The following is a 12,957-nucleotide window of genomic DNA, read 5'->3' as shown; positions in this document are numbered from 1 at the left end:
TTCCTATCCAGGGCCCAGCTGCTTTGCGTTTCACAACAGGTAGGCTCCCAAAGTGTGTAATAGCCATTCAGAGTATGTAATAAAAGGTATAATTTTGGAACCAAGAGTTCTAGTTTTTTGTATGTCTTCTTGTCTCAGCCCAACACGGCTACCAAGTACACCCCTGAAACATGGAAAAAGCCAAATTTTAGCGGATTTTGGATTTTGAAACTTCATTGCAGAATAACAAGGAAGTTTTTTGCCTCCCTGCCTGTCATCTGACCACCTCCAAGGAAGGAATTCTACCAGATCTACACATCAAAGAGCTACTCAGCACAGCTCACAAAGACACTCTCATGGACCCAGAGGAACAGCCTTCCATTTTCAGTTCCCTCTCTGCAAAAATTAAGTTTATTTCGTACATATGGGGACTTTTTACCATCTTATACCATCTATACTTTTACCAGAGCCTGATGAAGGGACTTGGATCCCAAAAGCTTGGAGAAAAAGGACAGTTTTCTTGCAATTTCCCAGTTGGTCTAATAAAAAGTATCATTTTAGAACCAAGAGTTCTAGTTTTTTGTACGTCTTCTAATAGCCATCCTGTGTGTTGTTCCATATCAATCGCTGGCTCTGTCAGAGTTTCCATTCTTGCTGGGGTGTCATAAAGCCAAATGGCTGCTCGAGTGGATTTCAGGATGCAGTCTGGTGCTCTTGGCTGCTGCAGGAACTCTCTCTACAGCAGTGATCAGAAGGGTTTTTCACAAAATGCGTCTGAAAAAGTCCTCATGGAAGGGGTGGGAGCCAGCAGAACTTATTGCCTGACGACTGCCAGTGGAACCAGGCAGAGACAGATGTGCTTCATGGGAGCCAGGTTGGCAGAGGCCCAAGCCAAAGTGGGAACCAGCATGAAAAACATTGGACTTGGGGGTGTGAGAGGGTCCCAATGTCTCAAAGGACCTCTTTTCCTTTTCATTGTGGTGGTCAGAGCAGCCAGTGTCAGAGTACCAGGGAGTGGGCTGCAGGGTAAAATGTCTGGAGTAAATGGGCAGGCCTCAGGCAGTGCCTGTGAGTGTCTGGCAAAGTAAATGATGTCCTGGACTGGGACTGTCAGAGAAGCACATGGGTGCTGCTTGTGCCACCTTTAGGAATGAGCCTTGAGGCCTGGTCCCTGCACATGGCTGTAGCAGCATGTCTCTTAGTGGGAGATTTTCAGTGGATTCAGCTTAGTGGTGCAGCCCCTTATGTCAATACCTGTCAGTTGGGATTAGTTGGGCTGGTACCCATGGAGTTTCAGAAGAAATCTAACCCAGTGTACCCATTTTCAAGCTGATGTGAGGGTGTCTGCGCAGGGAGTTGCAGCTGTTTAGTGAAGTTGGTATGTAACCTGCTGTGAGTCACGCTGGGTTTGCTGCCTTGTGTGGACAAGGCCGAATCTCTTCCATGCCCCTGCATGGCAGACTCCCAAATACAACTGAAATTGGAACAGCCGTTGCCATCTTAGCAAGACCAGCTATTTCCATTGAGCTATTTTGCTTTGGGGGAAGCAGGAAGCTCTTTGGCTTTGTTCTTATTCAGAACCAGAACAGATCTTGGTGCAAAAATGCCAGTTGTTTCTGTTTTCATGCAACTCTAGACCCTGTAGATCCTGATTGCTGGTTCCTCTGTCTCTGGGCTGCTGGAGGGCATAGCTCTTTACAGTTTGCTGAGGTGCTCCAGGGCTCTGGGAGCAGGTCTTAAGGGGTTGGGGGCACAGGTGATGTTTTTCTCGATCCTCCTGGTTTTAGGCTATGAGCTGAGGAGGGAGAGGAGGATTGAGGTAGTCAACGAGAGACTGTGGCACTGGCATCATTGTGAAGGCTTCAGTTTCCACAATCACAGTCCGCTGTTTGGTGAAAGAGGCAGTGGTCTGCTGGGAAGAGATGGCCTGCACCTCACTCTGCTGGGAAGGAGGCTCTTTTCAGCCAAACTGGCTGACCTGCTTGACTGGGCACTAAGCCCACCGGAGGAAGTGTGGATAACTGCCAATGCAAGCCCACTAGGCAACTACTGCATAACCAGCAAGCTCAGGAGGCTCGTTGTTAAGGCCCTAAGGGGTCATGACTCAGCGGGAAGAGGAGTCCAAGAGGAGTGGTTGCTCCTCGAGGGAGCGATCCTGACAGCACAAGGAACCCGCAGCATGCTTATAGGCTCAGCAGCGCTACACTTGCTAGCACCATGGCTGAAAGAGACTTGGGGGTCATGATTGACCACAAGATGAACATGAGCCACCAATGTAATGTTGCAGCTGGTAAAGCAAACAAAACTCTGGCTTTGCATCCATAGATGCTTCTCAAGTAAATCTCAGGCTTTACTCAGCCTTGGTGAGGTCGCAGCTGGAGTATTGCATCAAGTTCTGGGCTCCACAATTCAAGAAGAATGCCAAGAAGCTTGAGAGAGTCCAGAGGAGAGCCATGCATGTGCATGATCAGAGGACAAGAGAATAGGCCTTATGATGAGATGCTGAGAGCCACGGGACTCTTCAGCCTGGAAAAACACAGGCTCAGGGGTGATCTTGTGGCTGCCTATAAGTACGTGAGGGGTGTGCATCAGGATCTGGGGGAATGTCTGTTCACCAAAGGGTCCCAAGGGATAACAAGGATCAATGGTCATAAACTCCTCTGTGACCTTTTTAGGCTGGATGCAGCAGGGCACAAAGGTGCCTGCTACTGAGAGAGCCGGGATAACTCCTCAGGTGCCGGTTGCTGAGCTAATTGGAGGGAACTAATGATCCCCACCTGCCTAGCCAGCTGAAGGAAGGGGCAGGGCCTGGCTCCTATATAAATCACAGGCAGGAGGCAAGGAGGAAGGAGCTCACTGCCATTTAAGAGAGGAGAGGATTGATGAAGGAGCAGTGTCTGATACTGCTGAGAGATGAAGGATCCCTAGTAGGCTTGAGCATGATTATAGCCGGGTGGCTTCTGTTTGTGTTGTAGCCAAAGGGGCTTGTGTTTGTGTTGCTGTTTTATTACTGCTGGGTGGTTTGGGTGAGGCTATCAGGGGTTGGAGGAGGCCTCATAGGGGACCCACAGCAGTGTGGGAACCTCAGCACCAGCGAGGGCGCAGCATTTGGGGTGCACTGACTCCCTAGCCCCAGAGAGGGGCAGTTGAGAAGCCCCAGGGAAGGAGGCATTGCTGAGAAGCCCCAGTGTGGGTGTGGTGAGCCCTGAGAGAGGGCAGCATTACTGCGAAGGCCCAGAGAGTGGGCACAGAGAGAGAGAGAGAGAGAGAGAGAGAGACAGGACTGCAGAGAACCCGAGCGCCAGGGAGGGTGCGGTGAGAGAGAGACCTAACAAGGTCAGGCACATCTGCGAGGCTTGGGGTGTGGTACAGGGGTGGTAGGAGCCACGCATAGCCCATAAGGCAGGAGTATACAGAATACTCCATACCGGAGAAAATCTAGAGATAGCAGGAGAACCGTGGACAAGCAGACAAAGGGCAACCTCCCTATAAAATATATAAGATCAAAGTTGTAGTGGATGAGAATTGGAGGGTGCTAATTGGTAACTTGACACGGTAAAGGAGGCGGCAGGGGGGAGCACGGTGACCCTGACCGCCCTCCTGTTACACTGGACATAAGGAAAATATTCTTTACTGTCTGAGCCCCCAAGGCCTGGAATAGACTGCCTCCAGAAGTGGTGCAGGCACCTACTCTGAACTCTTTCAAGAAACATTTGGATGCTTATTTTGATGGGATCCTTTGACCCTAGCTGACTTCCTGTCCCAGGGGCAGGGGGCTGAACTTGATGATCTTCAAGGTCCCTTCCAGCCCTAATGTCTATTAAATTTATGAAACCTATAAAAACATGGATCTTAAAGCTCTTGATCTGTTTCCCCTTCACTACTCAGCACGTTCCAGAGAAGAGAGACTTGATCCATGTCTTTGGTCCCATGGCTGCAGTGAGAACACTGGCATCCCAACCGCCAGTGCCCTGGTCAGAGCACCAGACTGGTTACTTCTGTTTGGATAGGGTCAGGCAGAACTAGGTGTGTAGCAGTAGTGGAAGAAGGTAGGAGGCAGAGCAAGCTGTGGCTGGGAGCTCCTGTGCCCTTCTCTGCAATTTCTTTATTCTGAACTAAGAATAGATTTTTGCCCAAGGCTGTTCTGAAGCAGATAAAAGAGGTTTGAGGTGATGAACAGCCTTTTGTGGCAGGCATTCATCTCTGTGGGCTCAGAGGGAAGCTGCCTCTGATGTGAACTAGTGCCTGATGACCTATGAAAGTTAAATAGAAAAGGGATTAAAGCTACCTTTAGAGTGCAGAAAGGGGCTGAGCTGCACTGGGTAGTCCCATGTGGCTTGGTAGGTCAGTGCGTTATATGTAAACAGATGTTGCCTTGGGCAAGAAGCAGATCTCCTTTTTTTTTTTAAAAGATAATCTAAGACTGAGAAGCAAGGTTTGCCCAGAAAAGAGCTACTGTAGGGAATCGCTGTTGTTATAGGCAAGAGCCCACTCAGGCCCAGAAGCAAAGTAATTCTCTTCTCGCTGATACCATGGCTGATGAAGTTCTTGGGTGTCTTCTCACTCATACTGTTTGCTTTGAGGAGGAACAGTTGGGAAAGGCCTTCTGTTGTGCAGGAACAGACTGCTAGGTGCAGCTGGCATCAGCTAATTTGCTGAGTCCATTGTGAATGTGCAGAGCATGGAGCAGGCAGCTCACTTGCTGATGAGTGGGCCAGGGCCAGAGCAGGTACTCCTGGTTTGTGGCTGTTACACAAGTGCACCTTATATTTTTTCTGTTATCTTGTCCTGCTAAAATGTGGTGACTCATGCTGCTTTCTCCCTCTTGCACCCTGCAGCTTTGGTCCTGATGGACCTGGGCTGAGCAAGTGCAGTGGGATGCTCTGGCTGCTAGATTTCTTCCAGCTCCACTGCAGAGTTGTGCACAGCAAGGTTTGAGTTGTGCATTGGGAGCTCTTTCTGGAGAGGGGCAGCCTGACTTGGTTGGCAAGACCACAGGTGCTTATGGATTCTTCCACGCTTGGCCATGACTAGGAGTGTTCACCCCTCCTGTTGATAATCCCTTGGTATGGATAAGGTCAGGCAGAAGTGTTCTGCACCCACCTTCCAGTGGGGCACAGCCATTTGGGTCTCCACTCTCTGTTCATGTTTTCTCTACTAAACTCACTCAATCTGTAGTTTCATGGCTCACCCCCAGTTGGCACTTCCAGCCTTCTGAGACTCTGGATTGTGGTTGGTTGGTTCTCTTTGAAATGCAGCTGTTCTCCCGTCACTTGTTTTACTGGCTGTGAGTCTAGCAGGCTGACTGTCGTGGCTGGTCTGGTGTACAGGGTGAGGGAAACGGTCCCGTTCACCCCTGCTCCAGTACCAAACAGCAGTCCAGGCTGGCCTTCTTATGTTGTATATCCATTGTAAAGACAGAGATCCAGGTGTGAATACTTCATTTCTGCTCCTGGAGGACTCAGTTTCTCAGACAGCATTCAAGGCAGAAGAAAAGCTAGATGCCGGTCACCTATCTGCAGTGGATATGCCCCAGCCCCCCAACGCACGCACATGCACCATCATGCAGGGTGTTTCTTTTTCCTGTGCATAGGGTCTTATGCTAATCAGTACAGGTTTGGTTCTGTCCTTCTGGGCCTGGGCTTACCTTAGAGTGCTGGTGTTGTCTGTCAATCTGAGGCAAGATTGAATTTGTATCAAAGAAACTCCAGACAAAGCCGAGAGGACTGGCCTGAATAACCAATGAGCAGAGAATATGAAGCTGAAAGAAAAGCTTGTGTAATCTGCACAGAAGAATGCAGGCACAGAGGCTTTGGATCTTCTCCGTGGCAGAGTCAGTTTATGGAAAATGTGGTTTGATGTAGACAAGCCTACCACAATAAGTCTGGGGCAACAAACCAGAAACAAAGTGCACTCTCAATGGAGTGGCTGTGCAGCAGCATAGCTTCCCAGGGAGGGGATATGAAGGTGGTTATAAAAGAATGCTCCGAAACAGCCAGGCTGCAGCATGGTGGAAATGCAACAGATATATTGCGGGAAGTGTAAGGGAGGGACTGCAAATGGGAGGAAGAGGCAGGCAAAGAGCAGTGGCAAACTGCGGGGCTGGTTGGAACAGCATCTTCCCAAGGGGCCATTCCTTGGAAGCATACTGGCCACATCAAGTCCAGAGCCTACCCTGTCTGGGGCATCTTCTTCCTCCACTGCTTTCTGCCCGCCTCCCTTGGAACCTGACTCATTCTCCGCCGTGCTCTCTGCCTTTATCTCAGCAGGACATTGGGTCACTGTGTTAAAACTGCCAGAGCGTGTGGGCTTGCCAGAGTACAGGCAGGTTGCAGTACTCTGAACTGGGGGCACCCTGAGGAATGAGAACTGAAGGTCATAGCCAACAGAGATGGGAGAGGTCACAGGCAAAAGTGCAAAGAGTGACAGAGAAGCCTTCGGGGAGGGACAGGGCTACTGTGTCAGAGTAGTTTACCTGACAGTGTTTGGCACTCACTGGGTGTATGGTATTCCATGCCACCTTTTTACAGGGAAGTGACTGGTTGTCTGCATCTGTGACAGAGCATTCTGGAGGAGCCCTTGTCTGGAAGGATCTGACAGGCAGAGCTGAGAAACTTGGGAAAGGAAATGATTTCCTCATTGAGTCTGACCTTTCTGTGTCCTTTCTCCTCACCAACTTGTTGGTTCTTGCATTAAACTGTTATTAGTCTGTGATCAGGCTGTTGGGGCCTGGCCTGGTGATGCTAAGTGCATATGGTTCACAATCTAGCACAGCAAAGCACTGCATGTTAGGGAGATGGTGTGTAGAGGTGAAGTCAAAAAAGGTGAGCAGGTCCTGCCGCTGCCTTGTCCTGTTCTTTTGGTTTCTTTGTCAGAGCCCCCTCCCCCCCCCGCTGGAGGTAAATGAACCCTGCTCCTGCCCCTGGCCCAGAGCAGTGTTATGTTCCCCAATGCCAACCCTGGGTGCAAAGTGAGCATCTTGCACTGGCACAGAGGCCAGGTCCCAGTGCTGGCCGCCCAATGGGAAAAGCAGAGGGGGTCAAGATGTCACCTTGGCAGGAAGTGCTGCAGAAGCCCTGAGCACTTGAGCTCCTTGTGTGCTGGGCTGGGAGCAGAGGGCTCTGTGCCAATGTCATGAGAGCACATAGCTAGAGCTCAAAGGCCCTCGGGAAAGTTGGCCCCCCTTTTTTTTCCCAGAAACATTTTTCTTTTGCTTGCCTTTCACGCTGATGACCCTCAGAGGAAAGACCCGGACATTGGCATGGAGTCTGCCAAGCTGGTAGCTTGCCAGAAGCTGGAGGCTTGTGCCTGATTTACATATATATGCATAATTGTCTTGAGTGCGCACAGCCACATTTGGTGCCTTGTTGGCTGGGTAGACCTTTGTCTGATCAACCTTTGTGCTTGTCCCGCAGCCCTTCAAAGGGAATGACCCAGGGGCTGGGTTCTTTATGTCCTGGGTTAGGTGCATCTCTTCAGCCCCAGCCCATGCTTGCAGGACTTAGGTACTGTGGTGAATGGCTGACAGGCCCTTGCATTGTGTTCCCTGGGGAAGAGCATATTTGGGACTCTGGGGGATCCAAGGAGGTTGTGAAGGGCTGTGCTGCAAATCTGATCACTTAGTGGAAGAGCTGTGAGCAGCTGCTCCATGGTGACTGCAGGTTTCTGTGGTGAGGGCCTGAGTTTCCTGACTACGCAGTTGTTCTCACTGTAGCCAGTCCCTCTGTCTGTGGTCTTCCTTGTTGAGGGGACAGAGAAGCTGGTGAGAAGGGGGAAAGAGGAGAGCAGGGTGGAGCCATGGGAGAAGTTTAGTAAAGGAGGGTTCCATCCCTTGGCACCCTGCAAGCTCCCTTCTGTCCCCCCAGCCTGTGGGAGGGGAAGAGTTTGCCTATCTCAAGCTGTAGACATTTGTGCTTTTAAGCTCTTGAGTTCTCCAGTTGACTATTGCACATAGACAAGCTGGCAGCTGCCACACAGTCCCACTCCAGACACGTGTGGCAACCTGTGATTCATAAACCAACTGTTCTCTTCCGTACTCACATTCTCACAGTGGCACCCAGCTCTCTGTGCCTGGAGCATTCACACTGCATTTGCACTTTCCTGACAGCCACTTGCCCCAAAAGCACATGGACCAGGAAGCAGTCAGACCTTGGTTGGTCAGTCCCTTCTTGTTGCCCTCAGAATTTCCTATGGCCGGTGGCTATTCCAAACCTGGCAGGTTTGGCTGCCATTGGGTGGACCTCACTACAACTCCTTATTAAATAATAGGATGGTATAAATTCTGGTCAAGTAGGAGGTGGCTACCGGAAGCCTGAATGCCTCCCACAGCCGAAATGTGGTTGCTTATGGCCTGGGTCTGAGTCTCCTTAGCTCTTTCCTACCCTTGTGAGACTTGCCCTCATTCAGTTGTGCCTCCTGGTCGCAGGCTGACTCCAGGCAGGAGAGAAGCAGCAGAATGAGCCAGCTGCAAACCTGTCTCCATCTGCGTCCTCTGCCCCAGAACAATACTTCCCCATAGTGCTTTGCGGTCTCCCATATCATCTGATTCTGAACAATTGAAAAGAAAGTGTCAATGAATCTTGCATAACTAGGGAGAGATGACAGGTGTAGGTTGTAGCCGTGTTGGTCTAAGGACACAGGCAGACAAGGTTCTTTGGGTGAATCTGATATCTTTTATTAGACCAACTTAAATAGTTGGAAAACAATTATTAAGCAAGCTTTCGGGTTCAAAAACCCTTCGTTAGGCTAAGGAAGTTTCTGCAGTTGGTGCATGCTCTTCCTGGATGGAATGGAAAGTAAAGAAGCCAGAGGCTGGTCGGGTATGCATACAAGACAGGTAGTCAGTGAAAATGCAGATCGAGGAGTCAATGGGTGAGAGACAGGCTGGGGGGGAGAGAAGGGGGATGAATAATGGAGAGAGACCTGGGGAGTCAGATGTCAGGCAGGTTATAATGTGTCATAAATCCAATGTCTATATTTAGTCTATGATTTTTAGTATCCAGGAGGTGGTTGAAGTGGAGTTCATAGGCTTGTCTCTGGGAACCAGAGCACATACCAGAGCACGTACCAACTGCAGAAACTTCCTTAGCCTGATGAAGGGTTTTTGAACCCGAAAGCTTGCTTAATAATTGTTTTCCAACTATTTAAGTTGGTCTAATAAAAGATATCAGATTCACCCAAAGAACCTTGTCTGCCAGGGAGAGATGCACATTTGCAGTGCAGCTGCTGTGGGTGTATCCTGAATTGCTCTGGGGTTCTGTGGCCAGCAAATGGTTTATCTGAAAGGGCAGGCCGAAGTGCTCAGCCAAGCCAAAAGGCGTCCTGAAGCTGGTAACCCAGAGGGACCAGGCGCTTTCAGTATGCAAGGGAGGGATGTAAGTGGCATTGCCTCCTGTTGCCTTTGGTCCTGCAGACTGAATAACCAGGTGCCCATTTGCGTCCGGGTCAGCCTTTGGCAGGAATCCAAAGTGGGGCTTGAACTCTTGCTTGTGGAGTCACAGCAAGAATGAAACAATCCAGCCCCATCATGGGCAGGATCTGTCTGCTGGGTGGTTGGGGTTTCTTGGGGCTGTAGAGGACTGTGAATTGTGCTGTCATCCCCAACCCTGTTCCATCACCAAACTCCCTAGAAGCTTTTTGCAGACTGCTTCTGAAATTGCTTGTCAAGAAAATCTGTGGAGAGGGCCTGGCCCACGGAGCTAGCTATGCACCTAGCCGGGTTTTAGACCCTGCACAAACCTTTTCCAATTGCTCATACTGAAGGGGGAAATTCCATTGTGTGAGCCAGGGTGAGCTGGAACAGAACTTTACCGCAGTCTTAAAACTTGAATCGCAACCAGGTGTCTGAACAGAGAGTGGAAATTGGGAGCATTAGTGATGTTTGCTGGTGCCTGGAGCATGTAGTTTAACTGTTGTGTTGCCAGGGTCTCCATGCTGGCAGACACTTGCTAACCAATGTAGTGTTCCCGACACCGTGGCTTGAGCACCAAGGTGAAACACTCTGGTTTGTCAAGTCTGCTATAGGGTATTTATCGAGGCATGGCTTCATGCTGTCATGAATCCTACCAGTGCCATGGGTGGTTGTGACTTCAGCATTGTCAGATTTTCATTTGTGATCCCTGTGATTGAGCTCTAATCCCTGTTCAGAGAACTGGGCAAATGCTGGGGTGAGTTGGTATCAAGCCCCATGCTGGTGTGGTTGCACCCAGATTGGCCCAGGCACTCTGCACAAGATGCCTTAATTGCAGCATTCCCAAGTGCTAATCCTTGGCTCAGGATAGGGCTGATCTCTGGGGTGGGGATAGTTGGTGTTTCCTAGATGAGCCAGATGGGGAGTGATGGCTGGAGCTCCTTATTCACTGTTCAGGGACTGAGCTCTCTTGTCCCATCTGGAGAACAGCATGGCTAGGACTCTTCCCTTCTCCAGCATGGTCTCTCCTGTCTTTCACACAGCTGCAGCCTGCAGTCCACCCACCTGACACTGACCCCTCTTTCTCCAGGGCTGGAAATGGTCAGTGACTTTTCTTAATGGTAGCAAAATGCGTGTCAAAACAGGCACTGTCCATACCTCATGCTGGCTGTTGCAGTTAACACTGGGTTTGCACTGTGAACTTCCTTCCTGGGGAAAAGGTGCAGGAGTAGGGGATGGGGAGACATTCTTCTTTTGGGAGGTTATTGTGCAGGCAGAATGGCTGAACTGCCCTATTCTTCCCAGTGGCCAGAATAATCACATACGCGTCCTGTCCCCTCAGCTGATTTTCTGTCTGAGATGGTGGAAAGTGAAATGTGTGCAATGTCTGTAGGAGTCTGAAGAAAGCCCCTTTGTCTGCCCCTTTGAGCATCGCCCAGGCTCAAGCAGCACCCTCCACCACTCCAGGACTCCCGCGCCTCAGGATGAATGCAGTGCTTGTCCAGAAACCGGGACCTGTTCTGTGCAGCTGAGTTCCAGTCTTCTTCTGCTAGTCCCACAGATGGTATTGCTGTGGAAACATGCTGCGGGCACCCTTTCAAGCAGCAAAGAGCCATAACCCTCTTCTGGTTGTTGGGCAAACAAGGAAGAGACCCGAACCTCTTCAACATGTTTCTGTACTGGAAGAAGCGGGGCGCATATGAGCTGGAAGCTCTCCCGACATCTCTGACAGAGCTGGAATATGGGGCAGTGGAACGCTTCTCCTGGAGCTCCACCTTGGATATTATTGAGGACCTTGGGGGTAGGTTGGCTTTGCTGTGGGGATGGGAAGGTTGCTCCGTGGGCAATGGCTGAGGTTGCCCAACTAGCATGCACATGCTGTTCCTGCTGCTGAGAGCCAGCTGGCAAAGAAGCAACCAGCTTTTCCTTCATAGACATTTTGTGGGGGGCTCTGCCCCAGCCCTAGATGGGTGACCTACATTGCACTCAGCAGGTGTGAGAATGCAGGTCTGGCTTGCCAACCTGCTGTTAGCTCTCTGCAGCTCTAGGCTTGCTCCCATGTGGGGAGGGTAAGGGCAGGTTACAGATGAATGCTGGGATGGAGCATGGAGTCACTTGCCTCTAGTGCTAGGAGAAAGCTCTCCCAGGAGGTATGGATATATATGACAGCTCCCAGCACCTGGTTTCTGTTAATCGAAAACCAATTGCTGGGGCCTCCCTTGCCCATAGTGCTTGCTGCCTGCTGTCTGAATGTTTAGTTTCAGTCCAGATAGGCACCGAATTCTGGGGGTGTTTTGTGAGGTGGGTAAAGATAGTGATGAATGCACCTTCCTGTCTGGGCAGTGTGAGGGGCAGGACTTGGTGCCCTGCCACCACTTTGCTTCCCTGTGTCACCTGCATAGTAGGAGCATGACTTAGCTGGCAGCACTTGGGTGTTCAGAGGGCTGATGCTAAGGGCGGGCAGCCTGTCTACCTGGCTTAGCATCTGACATCCACCTCAGCCCACAGGGTGTGGGCAATGAGTGGCTCATGGTCTGAGCTGTGCAGGTCTGCCTTGCTCTGGGGTGAAGACTGAGAGAACTCTCCCACCAAGTCTGGAATTGGGGGCTTTCCAGGTAGACCCTGAACCAACCAGGCATGGTAGCAGGAGGGCAGCATATGTTTTCCCTAGAGTCTAGAGGTTTTCCGCTCGGCACTTTTGGACTTTGCTCTTAGCATAGAAATAAAGGAAAGATCTGGCTTTTGGGTGGGGTTTGGGATGAAGCTCCTGTCCCAGCCTGCATCTGATCCTCAGATTGGGTTTGGGTTTGTGCATTTTCATAAAGCCTATCCCCATTGCAACAGAAAGTCCTGGGTCCCCCTGAGGCCAGGCCATAACTGATTGCCAGGATGAGGCCAGCAGGGCTCCATCCCTCTTCTCCTACCTGCAGGGCAGAGCTGTGCTAATGCAGGCCTGGCGTCCCGGGTTTGGCCAAGGGCTGCCTGTCCCTTCTCTGTCTGAGTTTTCAGTATGTTTAAAAAACTTCCTCTTGCCTGCATGAAAGAATTTCTGATTTGTGCCCATTATTATTCATAATAGGTCAACTGCAATGATAATTCCAGCAGGCCAGCCAATAGGGCTGCTGTTACTAAGCCACCAGACACCATGGCGATGCAGCCTCGGACAGAGTGGTTATTGTGTTCTCCAGGGACTGGTTTCAGCATGTGGGCAGCAAAGCTTCACAGCAGGCACATTACTCCCATCCCTATCCGATAAAGTCATGAGTCTGGCCCCGCTCACCCTGGGGCTTATCACTAGCAGGAGCCTGTTCCCCAGAGCTGTGGGCCTCTCCTCTCCTGGCCCTTGTGCTACCCATGGGATCCTGTCCCCACTCTTGTGGTATACATGTCCCTGGCTGCTTCCAGGGGCTGTGGCTGCATGGCAGTGCATTCCACTGTGGCAGGGGAGTGCAGATGGAGCCACCCTGGCATCTGACCTGGGGAGGGGTGAGGGGCAGCTTTGAAGCAGCCCATCATGTGGAGGAGCTACAAGGGACAGAGACTAACCTGGCTTGAGCATGTGCAGTCTT

The 12,957-nt window shown here is 50.8% G+C and overlaps 1 protein-coding gene across 3 annotated transcripts in view; it reads left to right on the top strand.

Moving 5' to 3' along the window:
• PLEKHG5 (pleckstrin homology and RhoGEF domain containing G5) overlaps nucleotides 1–12,957 on the top strand; it is a 76,453-nt gene that overhangs the window by 9,285 nt on the left and 54,211 nt on the right. The window contains exon 1 of one of the 3 annotated variants that reach the window (XM_059716896.1): nucleotides 10,978–11,189. The exons of 1 other annotated variant lie outside the window; for it this stretch is intronic. In XM_059716896.1, coding sequence (XP_059572879.1) covers nucleotides 11,057–11,189 — 133 coding nt within the window. In that variant the 5' untranslated portion in view covers nucleotides 10,978–11,056. Of the gene's footprint in view, nucleotides 1–10,977; nucleotides 11,190–12,957 lie in introns of those variants that run through there. One more of the 3 variants, XM_059716898.1, reaches the window with a different exon arrangement.

The sequence above is a fragment of the Alligator mississippiensis genome, chromosome 13 (assembly GCF_030867095.1).
Source record: "Alligator mississippiensis isolate rAllMis1 chromosome 13, rAllMis1, whole genome shotgun sequence".
Classification (NCBI taxonomy): Eukaryota; Metazoa; Chordata; order Crocodylia; family Alligatoridae; genus Alligator; species Alligator mississippiensis.
The sequence above is the reverse complement of the archived record's forward strand: the minus strand, read 5'-3'. Positions and strand labels throughout refer to the sequence as shown.